Genomic DNA, 25,254 nt, shown 5'->3' on the forward strand with positions numbered 1-25,254 from the left:
TTAAAACCTAATTTAGCGATCTCACCAGGGGACAAACAAGTTGTAACAATATCATTACAGTCTTATCAGGGACTGGATGTCTCGTTGAAATGCGGAGTGTAGTCAGGGCAGGAGCCGACGGGGACCGTCTCTGCGTGGCATCATCACAGCCATACCCGTACGCTCACAAGTTATGCTAAACAGATTTCTTCTGCAGAACTGTTTCAAAGCAGCAATGACTGCTGCTGGAAAAAAAAAATAATAAAAAAAATAAATAAATCAGGGGATGGAGAGTTTTGCCAGGTTGATACACTGTTCAGACTTGTCTTTTCGTGACCCCAGTTGGTGTCACCAGCTGCACTCAAACCCCCTTTGGACTGTCACGTCAATGGTGCTGCGCTTGCAAGGGAGAGGGAAAACTCAGTTGTAGACCAACAGCAACAAGGAAGACTACAATTACTAGGAGAAATATTGCTTTACAACATGTTGACTATTACAAGAAATATTTTAAGTAATTGTTTTTGCTGAAGAGCAATCTGGGCAAGTGAGCGCTCCTGGAAGCTGAAGAGCTCTCCATTAATTTTGGCTCCAGTTTGGAGTCTGACACAGCCTCCTGTGCACTTCAGATTGCTTCTTGAAATGCCTAAGCTCTTTAGAGATGAGTCATCTTCTATTAAGACTTCGATTTCCCTGAGCTGTATTTTAGCTGGTATTTAAAGTGGGATCACCTGGATGCTGTAGCCAGCAGTGGCTCAGAGCAAACACTTCCTCGCTTCGCATCCCATCAAGTTGGAGGAGGTTAACATCCCGCCTGCAGATATGACATTTTAGCTGCACACCAACCCTCCAGGGAGCCAGGACTGACCCTGGGAAGCCAGTCCCATCAAGAGGAGTGTGATCCTGCTCCTCCTGATGCCAGGAGAAAGGGCCATGAGAAAGGCATCTTCACCAGAGGTGGATGCACAGAGGTGTCCAGAATCTTACTGTAACCCTATTTTGACTTTAAAATGACAGCGCAAGTGAAAAATTATGCAAAAGATATTACAAAAACCTACTTTTTTTTTGTTTTGTCCACTAATTCATGAGCTGGTCCCCACACTTTGGCCAACAATGGCCTGAAGCCTTTACATTGTCCCTTATCAACATTGTTGACAATATTTTCCACAGATATCAGGGGAGCTCGTCATGGATGCTCTATTATCTGTTACAGCACAGTCTCCCAGAGATGCATAAACATAACGAACAGCATTTACTGGCATACCATAATTATACAACATGTGGACCCGTAACTACTGGCAGAGTGTAAATATGTGCAAATTAGTACAGTTATTTTTATTTCAAGGACTTGTTTTCCCGGGGACAAGGAACAGAGATTAGTTTCAAATGGGTAATCATGGCAGTCCTCAGAATTAACCACTGCAGAAGTGACAAGTAATCAGCACCCATAGGCTTCTGAAACAATAAAACCCAGATTTGAATAATAGAAACAATCTTTTAATAGCTAGGTCAGACATGCTGCTTCCCAGGAAAACAGTGCTTGAAGAAGGATTTGTTTGCACATGCTTTAATAGCTCTGTAACTCCTCAATGTGGCTCCCAGATTGGTGGTGGAGATGCTCTTCACATAGCAAAGGGAGAGTCTGAGGTGGTTTTAGGTGTCTTAAGCTCTTAATTTGCCTTTGCATCCAAAAGTTGGACCATTACAGTAGCAATACTGGTGTTACACTGGAGCAGCATCTCCCCTTCCACTGATGGAGCCAAGGGGCATCCTTGTTCTGCAGCTCCATACACCCCTGGTCAACCCAAGATCCTTACGGAGAGAAGAGGCAGTTCACGTGACGGGCTGCTCTCCTTCCACCTCTGCACTGCATCACTGGCAAACGCAGGATGTAGCCCCTCCCTCTGCCCCAAAATCACTTGGGGGGAAAAAAAAAAAAAAAATCAAATAACCACTTGGCAGAGAGTTAGTCAGAGATTTTCTTTAAGAAGATGAAAAATGTACTCTTTATCTGTCGGAGGGATAGCTGGAGTACTAATACTCTAACTTCTTCAAATACAAGACCTCATTTCGTGTTGCCAAAGCCCTTCATTATGTGCTGTGGCAGCAGAATGCCATCCACATGAAGGAGCATTATAATCAATTTTGTCACGCTTCAATATGAGCAACGTTTTTCAGAAATATGCAGTGGCTGTGTGGAGGTTTTCAGAACCCAAAGGTAAACTATCACACTGCAGAAAGAAATCAATGTTAATTTAGGAGCCAAATTGCACTCGAATCAGAAACTTGCACTATATTGTTCTAATCTCACTTCTGAAATGTTCATAAAAATACCTGAAGGACACAAAATGACAAATATTACTTTCATAAAAAGGCTTCTTTACCTACCAGCGAGGAGAAGGATATTTTCTTCAAATCAACTACATTCTTTCCCCACCCCACTGGTTCAGGTGGTTTTTAAATAAATGACCAGTTTTTATTGAATTGGTATAGGTTGTTTTTCATTAAGTGTTACCCATGAGATAGGGCATCATAACACTCATGCAAGGGATCTCAGTGACGAGAACAGCTTGCAAATTATTTAAGAATTTAGTCCTAACGTTGAGCAAAAATAACAACAAGTTACTACAAAAGCAAGAAAATGCCAACTCTGATTATATTGTGCATGATCAAAACCTACATTTTACAGGATAGAAGAAAATTCTTCAAAGATCTTGATCTTATGCAAAAAACCCCCTTAGTTGCACTAGTTTCACCTGAAACATTTTGCTAGCAGCTCCTCGTCTGGATGGCTGGACCCAAAGACAAACTCTGCTATTATTGACTTCAACCACAACCAAAGTTTTCATCCCAGCTGTTCTAACGTCTAATCTCTTAACTAGAGTGGGTGGCTTTGTGTTCTCATATATTTGACCCACTAATACAGAAACTAGTTACACCATTATTTCTCTGCTCTCAGCTGTGTATTATGTACTACAGGAAAGACATCTTCTCTGTCGTGCCTCCGAAGGCCTTCCTACATTTTTTAAATTCTGTTCTAATATTTAATTCTATTCTAAGATTTAATTGAAATAGTAGCTCAAATGTAAGGGTTATAACTACTGAACTAGAACATCTGTATAACACAGAGAATATGATTTCTTGAATTACGTTAGTAGTTAACAATAACAGGAAAAACAAGTTAAGAGATGAGCTTGATGGACCAACACATGAACCTCCACACCCGTGCCACTCCTGACCCGCCTGCGCTGCCCGCTGCCTTCGAGAAGTGAGCCCACAGTTCCCCAACAGCACATCGTGGAGCAGCACTACTCTTACCATTCAAAACGTTACCACAACTCTAACTTTGAACTTTTGCAGCAGCTTTTCAAATGAAAAAAATGAAGGGAGGACACCATCCATTCCCCAGGTCTGTGGCAGGGAGGACAAAACAAAAGTGGACCAATGCAGCCTTCTTCCCAAAGAAACCAGAAAATTTATGGAAAACAGGGCAGCCTGAAGTCGTGCTTTGAACACAACTTTTGCTTGGCCAGGATTATTCTTACTCTGGCAGACTCCAACCCACCATGCGAGTCCATGGTGTGCACCAGCATCACCCTTTCCTGCACATCCGAGACCAAGAAGGCTTAAACAGAGCAAGGAGTCATGTTCTGGAAAGCTCACGCTGCAATAAGCCCCCCTGATCCATTAACAGAACCACACATGAACCAGTAGTCAGGTTTTGAGGAGCCCCCAGTGTGACTTAGAAGCCAAAATCCCATTTCTGAAAGCTAACCTGAGAATTCAGGAAAACACGTTTCACAGAAGCCACTGAAACTGCACTCCAGAGTGCTTCTAGCCTTTCAGAGAGTAATTTTGATACTACAGACAGGTATTGAAAAGTTCAGTCTTCCGAGGTTCCGTGCACATGTACCTCTCAAAACGGCCGGTGGGAATTGTGGCTGCTCGGTACCTGCGAACTGCTCTCCATCGTTACAACGCAGGGAAATACTTCGTGATTAAAGACAGACCGACCTACGTGATGCAGTTTTAAAAGTGTGAATTTCAGCCAGATGGATGATACCAACCACTGCAACACCAAGATAAGGTCTATCTGTTCCACGGTCAAATATCAACGTATGACTTCATCTCATGTGGGTGCAATTCTGTTTGAAGAGTTGACATGACCGAGTTTACTGGATATAAATGACACCGTAAAGAAAAGCAGTAACTTCTCCTCCACAGTTTTGTACTTTCAGAGAACTGGGTTTAGCCAGTTTCAAAGAAAAAACTTTGTCATTGGATGGAAGTGTCCTCCCCAAAGGAACCGTTTCTGACTGTTTCAGCATCCTTGACTGCAGTTGCTATTGCAAACCTCTGGTACAACAGACAAGGCGGCTGCTCCTTCTCAGGCTGGATAACCAGCAAACAATATTGCAAAAACAAAGACACACACATAAACATGTACAACTGTTCAGTACGTCATCCATACTGTTTTAAGAAAAAAAACCTAGCAGTTGCACTTACAGCCAAAATCCATTTATGTAGACCCACTGGTTTTTCCACCAAAATGACTCCTGGTCTCCTAAAGCCAATGCTGACCATAACCCCCAAGTCCTAAATTTAGCCAGGGATAGAAATATGAAGATGCACATCTGTAGCTATTAAAAATGGATCGAAGCAGTTACTTATTTATGCTTAAACAGAAGCCTCCCTCCTCCCCTCCTTCGTATTAGAGCAGTGTGGATATTGAAACTGCAAATTGCTCCGAGTAATTTTATACGTGGTACCAAAGCAGAGGAGAACAGAGCCCTTTAGAAAATATTTGGGCGTCGCCTTTTTATTTAATAACGTGTTCATTCACCTTGATTGAGGGAAATTCTCTTTGTTGAATCCAAAATAAAAAACCCTGCCGAGGAAATGTTTTCTGTAGGTCAGCAACAGCTCGCAGCAAGACACTTCCCGGGAAAATAAAGCCACAGCATCATGTCCAGGTATTAGGAGCCCCAACAGACACTGAAGTCCTGTAATGTTTTTCCCCAGTAGGTTTAAGGTTACAGATATAATTAGGTTAGAGTGGCTTGTACAGTATGTCTGATTTCAAAGTAAAATCAGAGTATTATGCATAATATTATGCAAAGCACCATAGCAACAGTAAGGCAGACTTCTAAGAAATGCTAATGAGATAAGCTGTTCTGCAAAAACCTTAACCTGGCCAAGCAAAACACAAACATGGAGCTTAAAATTCATACAAGAAACTCACACATTCCTCCTATAAAAAATTCCCACAACATAAAATGTCTTCTCGAAGTGTCGCAGCAGGAAGGGGGCACGAGGTCTGTACAGCAGACCCCTTTTGTAAGCGGCTCGCTGCTCCCTGAAAGCCAAATCCCACTGGACTGATGCTGCTCTGGCTCAAAACCAGCAGCAGAACTTGGGTGCCAGACCTGGGAGGGTGGGCAGGTCCCTCTGCCCTGGCCTGGAATGGGACCACTGCGACCCGGGGGGTGCAGAGCCTGCTCTGAGCACACACCCGCGGGCTGGGGGCTGATGAAAACTTGATGAAAGAAGGAAAAAAAACCAACAAAAAACTAACTTCAGTGATTTACTGAAGAACGTGAAACACATGCATGAAAAGGAAGGGTAAAAGAGGCAGAATCGTTCCAAACACAGAATATGACAATTCAATGATCACAATTAGTTGCTTTACATTTCAGGTTAAGACAGGGAAAGAATAACTCAGCAAGTACTTGAGTAAACCAAACTGATACAAAACCAACTGGCCTAATACATTCCAAAAATATATTCAGGAGGTGGATGAAGCAAATGCAGAGCTACGATGTCATTGCTGAGGTGTGGGGCGAGACCCTAACGCAGCCTCCATGAACCCTTTCCAGAAAAGGAGAGGGCAACAGGAGCCAGGGAATTACAGGCCAGCCCTTTTATCTCCAGTCCCCATAAAAATGGCACTCAAGCAATCAAAGATGTGAAAGCACCTGGAAGATAACAAGAAGATAAGCAGTCACCAACAGGTTTATCAAGAATGGATAGTGTCTGGTCATCGGTTCCTACCCGCAGCAGGGAATGGCCATGGATGCCACAGCCTGATGGCAGCAAGCGTTTAGTGTCTCCCGTGCACAAGAAAGCCAGGATTAGCTAAACTCTGTCTACACACAGTTGCACATTGTCTGGATGCTGTGCTCATGGGTCTGCTGTCCTGTCTGCTCAGCTGGACATCAGTCCTAGGCCTGCTGCTGGTGGGGGTTTTCACTGATACCATTATTGAAGAGCAAAACCCTGAAACAACCCTGGTAAATTGAAGTGGCCTGAAAACTGGACAATAGCAAACAGGAACAAGTTCAACGCTTGGGATTCATCAGCTGGTGGGGAGGGAAGACAGCCATGCTGCAAAGTGACTGGGGCTGCTGGGGGTAAAACCCCCCTGAAGCATCCTGCTGTCATAGGGAAGGCAAATGCCTGTGCCAGATATAAGAACGGGCATCAAGAATAATCCAAATAATCCTTCGACACCCTTGGCAATCCAACAGCTGGCATGCCAGCTTAGGTTTTAAATACCTTATTCAAGAAAGCCCTTCCCTACCACCAACTGACCTACAGAAAAGAAACATCTAGTCAATCCCTTAGAAAATATGACCCAAGAATTAAGGTGAGATGAATCAGGGCCGGTAAACATAAGGAGCACAAGTCCACTGCCTTGAAAGACATCAAAAAGTAAGACTGCTCTGTTCTCCATTCCTCAGAGGACAGGTGAGGAATGGACATGTAGTTCTACAAGGAAAGTTCATGTTGGACACTCTGAAAAAACCTCAGTTAAGGGCTGTGATTGAGTAGAGTACGTTGCCCACGGAGCTGGCATGACTGGAGACACCTTATGAAGGGCCTGGGCAAACATCTATCAGCAACGCTGATCCAGGGGCACAACTCGCAAGGTTAACACCCTTTTTACAGGTTATTGTATAGTCTATTCACTCCCATTTTCCTTTTTCAAGATTTTCAAGGCCTAATGGAAAACATCTGCACAAAGAGATGCTGTTGCAAGCAGACGTGGCTCAATATCCAGAATGTTTTGAGTTATCTTTATATTGTTTGTATTTACCGTCTACAAAATTTGGCAGATGAGCTTCGTCTCCTGTAGACTGCAGCACATGGGAGGCAGGAGAACTGCTGAAGGTTGAGCCCAGGCTGCTCCAGGCATCATTTCCTTCAAAGCAACTTGTGCCAGAAAAACTTCTTGGGAGTCCTGGCTCGGAAATGAAGACCTGTGCTCCCTCCCATGCTGCCAGGAAGAGCCCAAGACAGCCAAACCAACAGACCCAACAGGACCAGACCACACCAGTGTTTCCCAGTGCCAGCTGGGCTTCCTCAGCACAGGAACTGTAATTTTCACCTCCCCAGTAAGCACCGACAAATCTGCCCTTCAATTTGCAGCATGACGGGGTTTGTAAAGGCTGAAATTAGATTATTGTCTTTTAATTTCAACTGAATGGCTTTTTTTTTCCCTCCCTGAAGCCACTGGATCTTAATTCAGTAAAGTCTGCAAGATCCAGCTTTAACAGAGCTGTTCAAGATATAATTACAGAACACCAGACCCTTAGTGTAATTTTTTTTATATATATTAAAAGGAATACTTTATATTATATATATAATTATATCCTGCGATATAGCTCCACTTTCAAAGTCCACATTAGCTATTTGTTTAGGTAGCTGACAATCCTACATAAATTAAGAGAAATGCTGGTTTCATGATGTGCACATCTCGCTCTTCATCATCTCAGCACGGTTTCGACGCTTGTGGAGACTCTTGCATTTAGCAACTGCCGTTAATATTTTTAAGTATGGCACTAATAAGGCAGAGGAGAGTCAGCAAAGCTCCAGCACCACGTGTACCATTTCAGACCAGCTTTCAGATGGCATACTGGAGTCTTGCTAATCCAGACACCAGTTCATTCAAAGTAGGGTTCAATATAATAATCCATAAATCAGTATTAGCTTTATGAAATGTAATGGAAAACGCTAATAAGATTCACTTGTGAAATGATATTGGATTATATCTTATCTATTTGAACTTGATTTGGTATAGTATTCCTTCTTCATAAACCAGTAGCCTCAATTTCTTTTTTTATTTTTTTTCCCCCCCCTCCTCCCTTAGTCTCCATATTCAGGCAGACAAACGCACCACAGACTCGCAGGCCACCATTTTTAAAAAGGGAAATTACAGGAGACAGATATAAATTAAGTAGAAAATGTAGATTATGCAATACGAAGCAGTATAAAGTAAAAAAAAAAAATTCTGTAAAGCCATTAGAGTTATAATTCTTGTGCTGTAAGGCAGCTCGCGAGCTCGTTGTTTATGTACGGTTGGAAGTTGCCCAGCCAAGAAACTTGAAATTGAGAAAGTAATTTAAACCTGGTAATTTTCTTGTACATGCTTGGATGACTGAACAAGGGCTATATGCGATGAATATCCATATTCGAAATTATGCTGATACCCACCGTAAGTGCTCAGGGCTCATTGATACATTCTATTAACTGGGCACAACGAACCCCTCATTTATCCTCCAGTTACCAGCTCTGCAGGGAAGAACGTGCCTTTAGTGGCTGGGAAGTGGCGCTGGAAGTTGTCAGAAGCCGCGGGGAAGCGATCGCATCGATGCGAGCGCAGCGCTGTACCGTCACCCCTCGGATCGTACGTCCGGGCGTCGCGCACGAGACGCGGCGGAGGGACACGGGGGTGGGACTGGGATCGCTCAGGCTCTGGGATGGAGGGATGCTTCCGCAGCACGCGCTGTCCGTATCCCACCGGAGCACGAGGGTGTGAAAGCAGGAGGTGACGCCTGAGCCACACGTTACTGCCAAGAGTATTGTCTGCCGTAAGCACTACGGGGGGGAAAGGCGAGAGACATTCCGTGAAATTACGGGGTCCCTGTAAGAGGGAAGAGGGGAGGCTGGAGTGCTGGTCATGGCTTCAGTGGTGCTGAGGAACCAGATCACACGTGGAATTAATCACGCAGTGGAGGTACCTGCAGATGGGCACAACATCCCGGTGCCAGAGCTACAGTCACCGAATGACTCCGGGGCGGGCGCGGAGCTGGGGAGGTGCAGAGCGGTGCTGAGTCACACAGCATGGCGTTGGCAGGAGAATTAAAAAAGTGTCCAAAACCAGAGAAATTAAAGGAATGGGATTTTGGGGTGGGAGATGTGGAGGGAGAAAGCCTGGCTTTTCTTTAGTTTGTCAAAAAAGTGAGCAGGTATGTTCTTAAAAGAAGAAACAGGACTGAAGAACACTCAACTCAGGAAACTGCCCAACCCAGGTGACAAAAGGACCTGAAGGCTCTTCCCTTCTTTTGTATTTCTCTTGTTAAGATTTTTCCAGATTTAAAACTTTAAAATAACTTTGACAGACATTTCTTGTAAATAGCGACCAGCAGACAAACCACAGCTCTCCTAAATTAAACATTGAACTTTTCCTGACCGACAGCTGCCCTGCCAGGCCAGCTCAGACAGCAGATGGGCACCACCCTGCACCCCTTTTCAGCCAGGGCTGCCCACGTCACAGCACGGCACTGCGGTACAGCACCGTGGTACGGCGTGCCGCCACAGGCACCGTGCCCACGGGGCTGACCATGGCAGGGTGAGCTCTCCCTGAACCTGCCAGCTCCATCATCACCCTCTCCTGAGCACAACGAGCCGTTTTCCTGCCTGCTCAGAAGGGCTGAGCATCATCTGCAGGGAGCAGATGTTTGGAACGCTTCTGCATTGCGCCGCACGGGGCGGGGGACGACGTACCAACCCGAGCAGAAGGGCATTAGCAATGAGCTGACTCTGACAAAGCGTTCACGTGTGCAAACTGGTTTATGTTGTAGCCAGATCCTAGTTTTACATTGCTTCAGTTTTATTTTTCCCCCCTCTCCATTTTCTTCTTTAGTTGTAAGAAATACTAAAAGAAAAAGTACTCTGCGTGTCCCCAGTTCAGACTTAGAAGTGTGCCCAGATCTGGCGTAATGTCACGAGCATCCACGCTACGGCCAAGGACCCTTCCAGCTCAGCCCAGGTAGCTGAACTGGGACAAAGATCAGCTTGGACACTTTATTCAAGTATTTCCCCAGCTCGTTGGTTGATGTAGCAGTGTGTGACACGTTGGTTGCTGCAGACAGAGGTACCCTTACGCTGCGTGCTGCGGCCAAACCCCAGCACCCCTCAGCTGCGGTGCCTCCCGAGTCTGCGCAGCCTTTGACACAAACACACTGTGTCTCCCATTAACCCTTGGCTCAGTGTCCAGGGAGAGCAAATCCCACCCCACCTGCAGCCCAGCCCCTGCGGCCGGTCCCACGGGAGCCCTTGGTCCAGCAGGATGCTGCCAGCCACGCAGACCTGCAGCGTGGGCTGGAAGGGCCAAGGGCTGGGGCAGGAGCGAACCACCACTGCCCAGATTGACCCTCCCAACACTGCTGGAGCTGATCTTTCCCACCCACAAAGACATCTGACAGACTCAAAATCACATTAAGAAAACGGTGGACTGAGGTCAGAAATAGCTCCGGCTTTGACATGAACTGGGGTGCAGAGCACACGTCAACCAGCACACCAGCTGCCCGTTGCATTAAAGCTTGAGTGTGGGCTTTGGCCAGCTAAGTTGATGTTTTTCTCTGAACTAGGACTCATCCAAGTTTAGATCCTGCTCAGAAGGCAAGAGAGACTCCACCAAAGGAGTTTATAACCTCCTCCGTGCTCTTTTTTTCTTAATAATAAAACCAAAAAAAAAGCAAAACAACCACTAAACAGACTTACCAACTTTTCTCTTTCTGTGAACACTTAGAAAGCTCCCAACAGAGCCAATTTCACCGTTAGTAAAATCCCCATGATATGAAATAACACAGATGCAATATTTGTTTTGCTAAAACCAGACTGAGCTCACCGTTCCTTCTGCTGCCCATTGCAAGTCGCTTGTCTAACACAAAACACGTGAGTACAGCTTGTGTGAAAAGCATCACCCCAAAACACCCGAGGCACACCTGTGCAAGTATCTGCATGACTTCTCTTATTGACAATCTCCCAGTGACAACACACTGCACAAAAAATAACGGTCCCTTGTTCCATAGGACACCGTCCGTTGGTGTTTTCCCTCCCCACAGCCCCTGGTTCTCAGGGCACCACCTGCTTCTGGGGGTTCAGCGAAGTTGATGGAGGTGGAAACTCCTCAGTGAGAGCAGGACGGACCCTCCGTGAGCCTCCTCCAGCTGCTCTGCGGTTGGGACTCGTAAAGCAAGGACTGGTGGTCACGGCATGTTCCACCAGAGCCTTGCAGCAGAGGGAAGCAGCACCCACCCAGCGTCGCCCTCCCGATGACCGCGCAGCACCGCAGGCTGTCGGTGAGACCGGCGCCTGACCGAGCTCTGCTATAGGCACTGATCCACCACATCCTGGGACAACACAAACCACATGAATCCTGATATTGTGTAAAGGAGGAGAGTCCAGTCAGCTCTTGAACACGGGAACATCTCATAGACACCTTGGGAGCGTGGTGAGCCCCACCAGCAACAACCCACCACCCCCAGCTCTGCAGCTGCCAGGGACGGGGGGCTTTGCTACCGACAGGGACAGGATCCGTGGAGGGAGACACAAAGCTGAGATCTCAAAAAATTATGGTCAATAAAGATGCCACAGCAATTTTCCAACTATAAACTGTTACAGATGACAAACTGAATAATTGCATTTAACCTAGAAAATTCATAGTCAGAACGAATAAGAGCAATTATTCATGTTTCCTTTCTACTGTTTTTAAACATATTGGAGGAAAAAAGACCTCTGTTCCGAATGTCTCATGTCATACCAAGTACTAAACCAAGTTCAGTCCCAAGCTGGAAACCCCTCCTCAGTGCGAAAGCCCCCAGAGGTCAGACCTGCCAGGCTCAGTGACAGGTAACAGGGTGTCTTGGTGGTTCCTGGTGTTACCCACTGTCCACCGAGATGGCTACAGCAGAACCGCGCGGCCACAGAGCCCTCCTTGCCTTCATGCCAGGGCAACCACACGGAACAACTCCCTGCCTCTACTTGCCCTCAAATTTCCACAGAGATCCATCTCCACCCAAACAGAATTTCAAAAAGTTTCTTATCTCCTGATGTTATCACACATCGGAAGCGCTCCAGCCCAACCACCCCAGCAGTCCTCAGAAACGACTCAGAAGGTCACTCCAAAAACCAAGTCCCACAAAAGCTGCAGCAGCCACCAGCACAGCTGTCCCCAGTGGGCAAAAGAAGGATCTGAGCCTTAATCTCATTTTCCCTTCCTTTGGTGAGGCCAACTCCTACATCAGACGGCACAGGTCATTTTGCTCCCGTAACACAAAGCCCAAACAAGCCACAGTTTCACCACAAGCAGCAGTTCTCTGCACTAGACCTTCCTTCTCAGCCGCATCCCTCTTCTCCATTGGATTTAGGGATTAAGAAACAACATGACTTACAGTTTACTGTGACTTTTACTTTTCTCACGTCTGGGACCGAGACATCGTTTTCTGCGCTGCATTCGTACTCCCCAGCCTGGTCTCTTGTAATTCCATAGATGTCCAGGTACTGTCCACTCTCAAATGGTTTTGCTGAAATGAAATAACCAGAGAAAGACATTACTGGAGGCTGAGCACAAAACACCTGAAGCTTCATCAGCATCTGGAGGACTCTGCTGATAACACAAAAAGCTGGACTGCAAAACCCCCCCAAACTCCTGGAGTTGGCCAAGGGTCCCTTCCTGACCGTGCCCCACAGTCAGCTCAGCATCCTCCAGATCCATGGGAGGAATTTGCTGATGTGGCTTCATACCTGATGGGCATCACAGAACATAAGGCAGAGTTCTCAGTCAAAACCTTGCCCGAAGGGTTTCAGCACCCATTAGGGCTTATGGTTTGCCCCTGGGTGGACATCTGCCAAAGTACAGTGGTCAGAAGCAAAGCCAGCCACCGGGGCAAGCTGAAGGGACACACAGCCCAGCCCTGGAGCCCCTGATCCAGCCCTGCTGCCAGTGGCCCCACCATCAACTTCCCATTACAGGTTCCCTCACTTTGTAACAACCACTTGGCCTTGTAGCTTATATCAGCCAGCTGGATATACGTAAGGATGATAAACCCCATCAGCTGGAGGGCTCAGGAGGCCTGAATCCTGTGAGCTGCCGAAGCCAGACATGTCCTTGAGGGAACCAGCAGCTCATCGCCTCTAATGAGTGCCCATGGGTGCAAAAAGGAGGGTCATCCCACATCCTATCTCCAGGGAAAAAGCCCTTGTGTGCCTTGTTCACCACACCACCAGTGCTTACCTGTTGTGCCCTAATAAACTTTTCATCATGTTAATTAAAAAATAAATAAGAGCTTTCCTCTCCCAAAGGACCCAAACCCAATAAATAAGATCCTCGGAGTTTGCCTTGTTACAGAGAAATAAGGACAACCCGTGTGAGCACTACCGAAAATAGGCAGAGGTCTGTCCGACATAAAACAATACGAAGATTGACCTGAAATATGTAGCTCCTTGGCTTGTTCTGTCTAGTTTAGAGAGCAGGAACAACTATATGACCCAAAAGCTAATTTACGTCCACTTGACACAGAGTCAGAGCACACACAAAGGCATCTCTGTGATTTTCTGAATCCTGGCGTCTCCCGGCTTTTCCCGCTGTGGGTCACGCTCGCGGTGAGCACTTTGATATCCTTCAGACAAAAACCACCACCTGGTTCAAAGTGCATCTTTCTGGGTCTTTTGAGCAGCGTGCTGGAGGTGGGGAGCAAATTAATTGCTTTAGACTCCTCACGAGGTGTTCACCGCATAGCAGCCAAAAAATGTTAAATATAAATTTATCTAAAACAATATATCATAGCAGTCATGACTACAGACGCTGGAAATTATCAGCCTAAAGGTTAAAAAGACTTGCTGGAAGTGTTCTCCCAGACAGACAAGCTTTTAATTGGCTGTTGGTAACTTTGGCAATCACAGCAATCTGAGCTGGGTAGGGAGAGCGAAGCAGAGGTATTATCACAGAAATATAGAATGGTTTGGGTTGGAAAGATCACAGATCATCCAGTTCCAACCCCTTGCCATGGGCAGGGACACCCTCCACTACACCATGTTCATGTCCATCACGGCAGTGAATTTCATTTGCTCATCTGTTCATGGATTCTTGTTTTAAAATGGGCAAAGTTGGACACATCGATTGTAACGGTGCATCACTTAGCAGGATGGCACTCGTTAACAAGGACAATATACCACGGCTGTCACGGGACAGAGCCCCAGTAAGCACTCGTTGTGGGGAGCAGAAAGATAAGACTGAAATTGGAAAATTATTGTGAATGGAACCAAACATTCATAAAGTGCGATGAAATAATTTATGAGATATGAGAAATTGCATGAGAATGAATTTTTTTCTCTTCCATGTTGTTCATAGGAATAAATTATGAAAGAAAACCCTTCCACAAACAACCCAGCTGTTACTGCACGTCGTGGCCGTCGTGCCCAACTTTGGCCAGGTTGAACCAATTTCTGGGAAAATTTTACTGATTGAACAGCGGTGAAGGATGCAAAGCACCTGCCTGCACAGGAGCATCTGCCTGGACAGAGAAGACCTTCCAACAAGACTTCTGCTTTGCTTCTAACACCAAGAAAATTATATAAAATGCAAAGTTATCCTATCTGTCAGGTTAGAAATTACTATTAAATTATGAGATCGTAATGCTCTTCAATGTCAGTACTTCTCTGGACATACAGTATGCACCAAAATATTGTACGCTGAGTCCTGGGAATAATTTATCATGTATCCTATCGCAATTCCCAACATCACTTTGGTAAAAAAGAAAAAAATGTATCTTCAAGTACCGGGAATTTCATAAAGATAATTATCTGTGTTTTGCAGTCAAGCTAAAAACAAATATTCTCTGCTTTAAATGTTCCTTTTAATGTAAACACAACACACCAGGCGATAATCCAGTGTCTTGCCTCCCAGTTTTTGCTTTCTTAACCACTCCTGGGTCGTAGCTGTGCCTCTGGCACTGGCTTTGCCACCCGAAGGGGATAACGTTCAGCCTCAGCCAGGGGACTGACAGCTTTCCCTATCCGGCACAATTCTGCAACATCAGCTCCCAGGACTGGCATGCAGTCATCTGTCCGGAGGGAAAATATAGAGAGGAATGACATCTGGAGGGCACACACATGCGTGCCCTGGTGCCCACACCAGCCTGGGGGGGCTGCTGCAGACCAAGGGCAGCGCAACAAATTGCTTCTGCTCCAGCGCATCAAGGCTGCGGGGTTGGAGGGGGGGAAACTTCGTGGGAGTTCCCGCAATAATTCCTGGTAGAATGATTTGCCAAAATGCCCGTCAGCACTTTTCATAACCTTTGTGTTTGTAGGGATCTTACGCCGAGCGATTAACCTAATTCACGCTGCATTTTTATAGCGCTGCCAACCCCACGTATTTCATGCAACTCACGTACACATTTGAAACTATGAAAATTAAGTCATTTTTAAACCCTTGTGTCCCCAGAAATTTTGCATCCAGATCGCATCAGAAAGCTTTTAGTAAATATTAGAGATAAATATTTTTCTTTGGGAATACACAGATACCGCATTTCATCTTTCCTACTCATCTGCACACTATTTCATCTTCTTCAGTTGCTTTTAGTTCTAGAGATTCTCCTGGCTGTGTGGGAGGGCTGAAATCCTGTTCTGTGAGAGAGACGTGCATAAGTGTCTGTGTTTGTGTTACAGCCCGTGCACATCCAGCTCAGAAAAGGATGGCGAGAAAAATTTGTGTATGAAGGCATTGGTGAATGAAGACGAGTTTCAGCAGACAACTGAGTTTTCTCACTGGTTTTTCCCTCAATGTCTTAGAGCCCGGGGTAACTGCACCTTGCTCTGTCCTTCTGCAGACCACGTGCATTCTAAGGACCCTACCAAGATGTCACAAACATGTCTGGCTGCTTTCCTGGCCACAAAGCCAAAACACACATCAGATTTGGTATCTGAGAAAAAGAAATCTGGAAGGTTCACTAGACCATCAGTCAAGATCTTCCACCAAAGGTGGGAAAATATGTTAGTTGAAGAAAAAGAAACATAAACATGAGAGCATTGTGTCCAAGGCCATCTCTGACGGGTTTTTCAGAAGATCTCTTAACTGGACTTACTGGTGCACACAATGGTAAGTAAGTAATCTGCTCTGGGTATCTCAGGTTAGAGGATCAGGTTCTCCAGCCAGGAAGGGAAGTGCCTGTGAAGCTAAGCTTGAATGCCAATGTTCTGTGACTGCCACGTGGTATTATGCCCAATAAATCATCCCACTTGTTATTCCTCAGGAGATGACACGATTAAAATGCATTTCCTTACCACGCATATGGAATCTGGCATCAGGTGTAGCACACGCTCACGTTGCCATATGGACCAGCTCTCAAAGGCTTGGACGGGCGAGTTTTGCAAGGGTAGTGCTTTCCTCCCCTGGTGTCAAACATAAGTCAGTAAGAAGAAAAATCTGGTTCAAGTCCAGGGTAGCTCCAAAAAACTCCAAGGACTTAATCCAAGCCAAGCAGGATTTTTTTTTTATCCCCTCATTCACTGATGATAACCACAGCACAGCCCCAGTTTATGAACCGTAAAACCTCCTCAGTGTCAGGACTGGCTTTTATGACCCGATCTTTGGGACACCTCATCCTCCAGCCAAGAGCGAAGACCTTCGTAGGGCTGGGAGCGTGGAGACCACAAGGCTGAGCTGACGCCAGCCATAGGTCATCATGGACTCGGGGCATTTTGATGGTGCACTTGAGAGATAGGGCAGAGCCCAGGGAAGGATCTCCCAAAGGAGAGGAGGGGTGGAAATCCCACCTCATCCTTGTGTATACTGCCTCGATGACGAGAACTGTGCTCAATGTGAGAGAACAGAAGGTGGTCTCCAATGACAATGCCATCATGATGCCATCTGATTATCACCAGACGCTTTAAGTAATACGTAAGGTCCTTCTTGATGTTGGAGACTGGGCAGAGATAAAGGATCAAGGGCACAAGGAGGCACCTTTCTTTCCTGGAGATGAGTTGCCGTGGGATGCTGAGAACAATTGGAAGTCTAAACAATTGGATTCACCCAGAAAAATGATCTGAAGCCATTTCTGTTACTCATTATGGATTCTGGATTTAAAGTTACACCAAACGCTGTATTTGGATAGTCCTCTCCAAGGAACTGTAGGTACTCTGAACAGCTCGCTGTCTCCTAGGAGAATGGCCCTATCACGTTAGGGACCATCTAAACACTGATGGCTGACAGCCATTTAGCTTTAGAGAAGCCGTGCTCCACGTTTGAAAAGACAGATCAGATAAAATATAAAGAAAAAAATATCCCAACCTGACAGGTAAATTGCGGGCTGGAGGAGATCTCCCAGCTGACGGCATGAAACAAGAAAAGCAAGGAGAGCAATTTTGTAAGACAGGCATGCTGATAAAAGAGAAGAGTTGTGAACATAGATTGACAAAGTTGTACGTTTCAGAGGTGGAGACAAACGGTGTTACATCTACAGGTGAAATATATAGGTTCAGAGAGAAGCGCTCGGCGAGCTGGCTGTGTGCGTGCTCGTAGTGTGGGTGATGCACATCTCGGCCTGTTATCAGGAGACGTTGAGCGTAGAGGGTAGAGGTTGGTCCTACAAGAGACACTGTAACTTTCCTAACTCTCTAAAGTTAGTTTTCCTCATTCTCTGAAGTTACACGAGTTTCTGTCTCTGCGCAGCACTGCTGCCAGGCTGCACTGTGTGTCGGAGATTCACGGAATTACGACGTTTTGGAACAAGTTTGAATTTTCTTTTCCTGCCAGGGAACTCGTGGTGAGCTCATAGTCCAGAAAATGGACTGACTTGTCTGCGTTAGCAGCCGAGTGCTAATATAGAGAAGACCCAGCTCCATTTTAATACAGAGAAGATACGGTCAACCAGATGTTACTTTGGAAGAAGAAACCCCGCTAGAGATAGTAGGTTGGTTAGATATCTGCACGTTATGTCTTTGGATATTTAATTTCATGTACATTGGACTTCGTTCACATTTTTGTGGATCTGTTCAAAACTCCGTGCCGCCTGCAGAAGGCGGAGGAATGAGCGCAGTCTGCTGCAAACACCACTGTTTCGCACTGGTATTATTGCTCCGAGTAGGACCACAACCCCTAGCAGGGAGATCATCTCTGCATCATGACATGCAAAGTGCCCTTGGGCAGGAGAGAGAGGCACAAAGCCAGAGATGCTCTTACACAGGGGCTGCTGGGTCTTCTGCAGCGAAGAGGTGAACATGGACACCTTCAGCCTGAAAACAGCCTAAAAACCCCTTTCTCTGCACAACAGAAAACTAAAACCATGTCAGGAAGAACAGGGCAATGATCTTTTTAATAAGCAAGCTACATGATTAAATTTATTTGAGTTTATTTATAATTCATGGTGCTTAATGTGGAGATTTGGCTCTTGGGAAGGGGCTAATTATTCCCAATAAAGCCCCGCGTCTCTGGTGGCTTTTGGAAGAGCCTTGGTCTGTCTGTCGGTCAGCTGGAGGGTGCGGGAGCCCCGGGGCTGGGAGCTGGAGGGATGGGGGGCAGGAACCCAGGTGGTGCCACCCAGGTGTTCTCCCTGGGGTGAAGGACTGTGGCCACAGCTTTTCTGCTGTCTGATGGTTTTCTATCATTCCTTCCTCTTCTATCTGCAGTTTGTTGAAACTGGAGGCATTACTAGAGTTAAATGAATCATTAATGACTTTTTTTTTTCCATATTTCTTCATATCCCTCAAAAGCTACACCATTTTTTTCATAAATTGTGCATTCTAAAAAAGAATTCTGAATATCTTTAAAATATGATTTATTCATTAAAAATGCCCAGAAGAAATAATTCTGGGAAATAAAACAGGAGGTACTGCAGGTATGGTCAGGATGAAAGTGGCACCTGCTGTCGCCTCCCTGGAGCATCTGCCTTCACCAGCATGCCCAGTCTGGGTTTTCTGCCTGGCCGCCCTTCCGAACAGGATGTCCCCAGAGTGAAAATAGAAAACAGGAGCATCTTGCTGCATTTTAGAGATTATCTGTTACTTTTCTCTAAAAACTTTGTGCAAGCCGCAACGTTGTCACGCTCTGTTCAAAAGACCAGTATCTCCCAAAATAGCCATGAGAGACACCATACCAAAGGAAGGGGAAAGAGGGTGAAATCTACAGTTGCTTAATTTGGTTTTGAACACCAAAAATTTTGTTTCACTGAAATATCTTCTATGATTCATAAATTGCTCATGCAAAAGTGCAGTATTTCTCAAAGAAAAATGAATATCCGAGGGAAACTAAGCATGTATTAAAATTCTAATTTTCATAGCGTTTTATGAGTTATTAATGAGTTCATCTACTTTTATAGAAAAGCGAGAAATACTTTCCATTTGTTATAAAATCATCAAGAAATTCATACTTATTTCTGTGCGATGCTTTTGTATGGTTTGAGTTTGAACCTCTGTATTTCACTCAGATTGTAATCTTACTCTTATTTCTCAGTTCCTTCACAAAAACCCAATTATTTGCCCATCTTAGTTTGAATATTCTTCTCCTGACAACTGTATTTCAACAAGAATTTTTTTTCTGCCTGTTTAAAGATTTTAAGAAGCCATGAGGATTTCTAGGAATACCTTTAATTGTTCCTGAAGGGATGCTCAAACTTCTGGAACAGTCCTGATAAAAAAGACATTTTTTTGTGAAATTTTCCTCAGAAACCCTCTGACCCCAGACACTGTAATGTCACTGGACCCCAGAGCAATGGATCGTGATACTGAATGTCACTGAACTGGATCCTAATGCTCCACGTGTCTCCCAGGAATGGTACTTATGAGTATCATTAAACAACAACAAAAAAAAAGGCCAAAAGTCCCATAACCCAAACCCAAAAGACACTTTTGTACGGGAGAGACATGATTTCGGAAGTTCCTTATTTTTTGTTTATCCAAAGGCAAAGGAAAGAATCCCAACAGACAGTTTATACTGAGTACTCGTGTTTGCACTGTTGTCTTTAAACTGTGAATTAACCCCCTTATTCACTCCGCGTAGCGCTCCACGCCACTTCCCCTGGAGCTCTTGGGACGCTGCCGGTTGTGTGTTTGGTGTTAGGGAACCACTGATTTAACGACACGCAACGCCTTTACCAACTGAAAAAATTCCCTTCAGGATCACGAGCCGGGCCACTAAATCCACACAAAGTGTTAATCACAAAACTTCAAGTCCCAAAATGGTTGTAGCATGGACTGATCCATCTACCCAATCACTGCGTGCCCATCAGTGTGATATCGAGCTGTCCCATGCACGTTATTTTTCTCGCATAAGCACTGATGAAGGACCTTGAGATCCTTCATGAGCCATCCTGTGTCCCAGAGGACACACTTTTTGGTTGTTTTCCAGGGAGGTCCTGCTCAGCCGTGCAGTGGGCCAGCTCCTTGCAGCACGTTGGCAGCTGCGGAAGCGCTCGGGAAGGAGGCAGCAGAGCAAGTCGTGGCATTTCAAGGCCAGGTTGGACGAGGCCCTGAGCAACCTGATCTAGTTGGAGATATCCCTGTTCCTTGCAGGGGGGTTGGACTAGATGACCTTTGAAGGTCCCTTCCAGCCCTAACCATTCTATGATTCTATGATTTCGGATGCTCAGCCACCCAACCAGCTTTGCGTGCTGAGCGGGGTGTGCGGCAGCAGCCCATTCTGCGTCCAGCTCATTACTGCGTTCAGCTCTGGAGTCCCCAGCATCAGAAGGACACGGAACTGTTGGAGCGGGTCCAGAGGAGGCAGATGCCAGGGGCTAAGTGGAGCGGAAGAGGAGCCGACAGCAACGTGCAGGAGGCCCCTGCTCATCTCCTCCACTCCACCGCCCAAGTAAAACCTCCCTGATCACGGTCAATCTTAGCCCGTCACTGCTGCCCTGGTCTATCTCTGAAGGTTTCCTGGCTCATCTCCAAACACTTCCAGCTCGGTTGTGAGGAACAGATGTTTCGGCTCAGTCCAGTAATGCTTCACCTGAACGAGGAGCACAGCGCCAGCGCCGTAATGAAGCTGTTGCCCGCAAGATGAGTGATGATGGCATAAGGGAGGCATATCACTGTCACTGCTGATCAGGTTAAATCACTGAATTATTTTACATTCTGCTTCTTAGACACCGGAAGGGAACTGGCTTCGCTTTTGGTATAATGTGGCAATAAATCCACCTCCGTCTAGGAAAGGTGGCTGTATGTCATTGCCACTTGGAACGCCGCGTCTCGAGCGGGACAGGAGCTCGCTCCGCCCTGCAGCCCTTGAGCACATCACTGGGTCTGACCTCAAAGTTTCATCTCCTGCAGGACATCACCGTGAGGAAGTGACAGCTCCACAGTGGGAAAACCCCTCGGTACTTGTAGAGCTCTTACAGAGCTGCTGGGGAAGTGGGATGGGATCACCTGGAGATGGAGACAACGGAACAGCGACTCCAGGTGTTGCAAACCCAAACCCATGACCAAGGAAACAATAATCACCAGTTTTAAGCTATCTGAGACAACGCAGCTTGAGCAAGAAAGGTCTTTTGGATGGCAGTACTGCCAGGCAGCTGGAAGAACCTGCTAATTGGACTTGGAATTACAAAGTTGGGAAAATGCAGCTCAATGGTGAGATCCTTCACACAAGGTGATTAGTGCGGGGAGGGACACGGCAGCATCTGAGCGGGGGGTGGATAAGAGCAGCTTCTCATCGCTCAAAAAATTGTATCTGGCATGACTGCAAACATGGCAGAGGGAAAGAGTGGTGTGAAATAACCCTCACCACAGTGACATCTGCTCGATTTCCAGAACTGGGTAGAACAAAAGACAAAAGTGAGAATCTTCTGTTTCTAAAATTTTAGTTTTAAAACTATTCTGAAGCAAGAGATGGAGCGTTTGAGAAGACGAGCTCACGCTTTGTACACACACTGAGCCCTGGAAAGCTGATAATAATCCGTGTCAGTTAAGCATTTCCAGGTTCAGAGTACTCACACTTCAACAAAATATTTCTTATTTCTGCCACGTGTGGATAACACTGGAAAAACCACGGTTCTCCAGCAGAAGCACAAGTGAAACAAAATATTTGACATTAGCTGCGCTCGAATCAAGCTTTGTTTGCTTCTTAGGATTTAGCTAGATTTAAAAAAGCCCCTTGGCTTCTCCCCCCCCAGTATCAGCTTTGTGTAGCAGTTTGCTTGGGGAAGGGTCCGGCAGGAACCGTCCGCGCCCATGCTGGGACCAGCGGTGCCTTTTGTCCTGTAACTGAATCGGAGCAGCTCTTCGGCTCCTTCTTCCCAGTCAGCCCCAGCGTTGGAGCGCTCCGAAGATGTATGGCCCTAATGCATCGTGGTCATTAATGCAAAACATTAATTTTGCATTAATGCAAAACATCTCCACGGCTCCAGGGCTCTCCAGAAACAAGGGCCGGGTGTTGGGTTCGGCTCAGCCGTACCGCGCTCGCGCAAGCACGCCCCGGCGGCAAACGGAACGGGGCAGCGAAGGGCAGGAGTCGTCATGGGAATCTGCTCAAAACCAAATTCAGGCTAATTTCTGGGAAAGTGTAGCTTTCCTCAGTGCTAGTGAAAATAGCTGTTATTTTGCATGTGCTAAACAGTTCTTATAGGTTTTTCTTTTTTGTTTTGTTTTGTTTTGTTTTTTTTAAAACAATTCGGCATCACTACTCTCTGGAAAGTGGACTGAATGAATGACAACCATGTCCTGGTGCCAGGGGTTTGCCTTTTGCTCACCATGGGAAAACCTGTCTTCATTCAGCTAAATCCATAATTTCTGAAAGTCTACTCTCTCAAACGCATGTGTGCACATACATCCAGTTTATCCTCATGCTTTAGGTAGATAACTAGAAACTAGACTGGGAGCCATGAGGACAAAACTGTGAGAAAAAGGCAAGAGAGCTGGGAAGAACTGGAAAATATGAAACTAGAATTCACGAGGGATGACGCCGAAGATCTGGGCTGAGCTGTTACAAGGGCAGAGGGGAGATTGTTCGACAGCAGCAAGTCGGAGAAGCCGGGACTGTACGGTCAGGAAACACTGCCACACACTACACGGAACTGGAAACAAAGTATGAGATTCCTATGTCTCAATTTTTTTTTTTTTTTTTTTTTTTTCCCGCCACCATTGGCTGTGAAACCTGCTGGCAAAGTGTACACCGACACGTCTGTCTCCTGGTTGAGGCAGTGATGCTCGGTCACTACGCTGGCAGGTAACGCGGCGTAACGGGGTGGATGTGGAGATAAAAGCAGTGCTGAGGACCTCGTGCACCGTGTTTGGGGGCTGGGGTGGCTTTGCTTTTTCAGTTTAAAGCCATTGCCCCTTGTCTTATCACCACACGCCCTTGCAAAAACCCCCTCTCCAGCTTTCTTGTAGCCACTTTAGGCACTGGAAGGTGCTGGAAGGTCTCCCCGGAGCCTTCTCTTCTCCAGGCTGAACAGCCCCAACTCTCTCAGCCTGTCTCCAGAGCAGAGGTGCTCCAGCCCTTGGATCATCTTCATGGCCTCCTCTGGACCCACTCCAGCAGCTCCATGTCCTTCTTGTGTTGGGGGACCCCAGAGCTGAATGCAGCACTGCAGGGGGGTCTCAGGAGAGCAGAGCAGAGGGGCAGAATCCCCTCCCTCGCCCTGCTGCCCACGCTGCTTTGGATGCAGCCCAGGACACGGTTGGCTTTCTGGGCTGCCAGCGCACGGTGCCGGCTCATGGTGAGCTTCTCATCAACCAACACCCCAAGTCCTCCTCAGGGCTGCTCTCCATCCATTCTCCACCCAGCCTATTTTGCATTTCGATAAACTCAGGAAATGTCAGGCTTTCCTCGTGAGCCCGTCCTAAGCAGCGAAGCGCTCCGGCGGTGCGTGCTCCTGCTGCTGGCCTCTGCTCGGCCCAACGGTCTGCGCGCGGCCGCTCTGCCGGGCACCCCCCGAGCACCCCAGGTCACCCGTCCCTCCGCAGCCGGGAAAACTCACCTTTGGGAAGTTTGTCAGAACCGAAGTGGGAAAGAGTTTTGAAGTACAGCACCTGAATTTTGCAAAGCAGTCACATTTCATCAAAAAGATTTCTGAATGGCTTTTGTGGTTACTGCTCCTGCCAACACCAGTGGCTCACGTGTCAAAAACCAGCACCGCGGCACCCGCACGCCCCGAGCACACGAGGGTTAAAAGCTGGAGTTACGTTTCAGGCAGACCTAAATTCATTAAGATTCTGGTTTCATTCTTAAACTATTGATGCTGCACTTTGCTCTTAAATGTCAGAACAAAATAAGTAATGCCTGCAATCCATTCAGATGACATTTCAACAATATGAGATTTTCAGGTTACAAACCACAGCCCCACGTTTCTCACGGTGTTACGCTGCGTGTGTAGATTTTGTGGATTTACATAATGGTTTGGAGAATGAATATTTATATAATGAAAACATTTACATAATGACTGCAAGTTAAACATGCACAATAAAGATTCCAGGCCAATAATTTATGTACTAAGTTAAAAATCACCTCTAAATACACTTTATTTTATTCCTACGAAAGGTTCATTTTATCTCTTGTTCAAAAAACTGAATCCGACCCGATCCAAGCAAAGGCTGCATTGATGCAAATCACGATAATTTTTTGGAGTTACTCTACATCGAATCATTTGTATTCAGAGATTTCAGTTTCTTATCTTTTAGTAGCAGCTTTGACAAACAATTTCAGAATATTCTAAATATGACTCGTTAATATAATTTAGTGGTGTATTCTAGATGTGATGCTTGCACATGAGCCTCATTAGTGCCGCCGGGAATTACAGGAGAAAACTCATAGAAATTATAAAGTGCAGATGAAGCTTATGTTTGGATAAAGGCAATTTGCTGCAGATAGAATATAAACTGTTACAGAAATCTGGTGTTTTCAGCCCTCTTGCGTTCTGTTTTCTGATAATTCCAGGCTTCTTGTTTGCCAGTCTGGTATTTAATTGGATTTGAGTGCCATTTATAACTGTCTGTACACCAGAAGATACACCTGAGCATAAAACTGGTATGGTGTTACCGAAACGGAAAAATTCTTCTTCATTTGGTAGGCTAGCAGACAGAACATATTCTATAAATTATATGTTTGTTGCCATCACGTTTTACAAGATTTTTGAGCACGAAGTTATTTGGATCCTGTGTTCTCCCACTCTGGACAGAATTCTGCTCCGTTAATCAACCAGGGGACACCCAAGGAGGCCCCACAGCTGAGGACAGCTCACCCATGGTCAGTTAAAGAAACGCAGATTTGGAGCTGAACAA

The 25,254-nt window shown here is 46.0% G+C and overlaps 1 protein-coding gene across 2 annotated transcripts in view; it reads right to left on the reverse strand.

Moving 5' to 3' along the window:
* Nucleotides 1-25,254, reverse strand: part of NEGR1 (neuronal growth regulator 1) — a 288,803-nt gene that overhangs the window by 80,374 nt on the left and 183,175 nt on the right. For both annotated transcript variants that reach the window (XM_086617140.1, XM_086617139.1), the window contains exon 4: nt 12,435-12,566. In XM_086617140.1, coding sequence (XP_086473266.1) covers nt 12,435-12,566 — 132 coding nt within the window. The remainder of the gene's footprint in view (nt 1-12,434; nt 12,567-25,254) is intronic.

Source organism: Tauraco erythrolophus, chromosome 10 (genome assembly GCF_009769465.1).
Source record: "Tauraco erythrolophus isolate bTauEry1 chromosome 10, bTauEry1.pri, whole genome shotgun sequence".
Lineage (NCBI taxonomy): Eukaryota > Metazoa > Chordata > Aves > Musophagiformes > Musophagidae > Tauraco > Tauraco erythrolophus.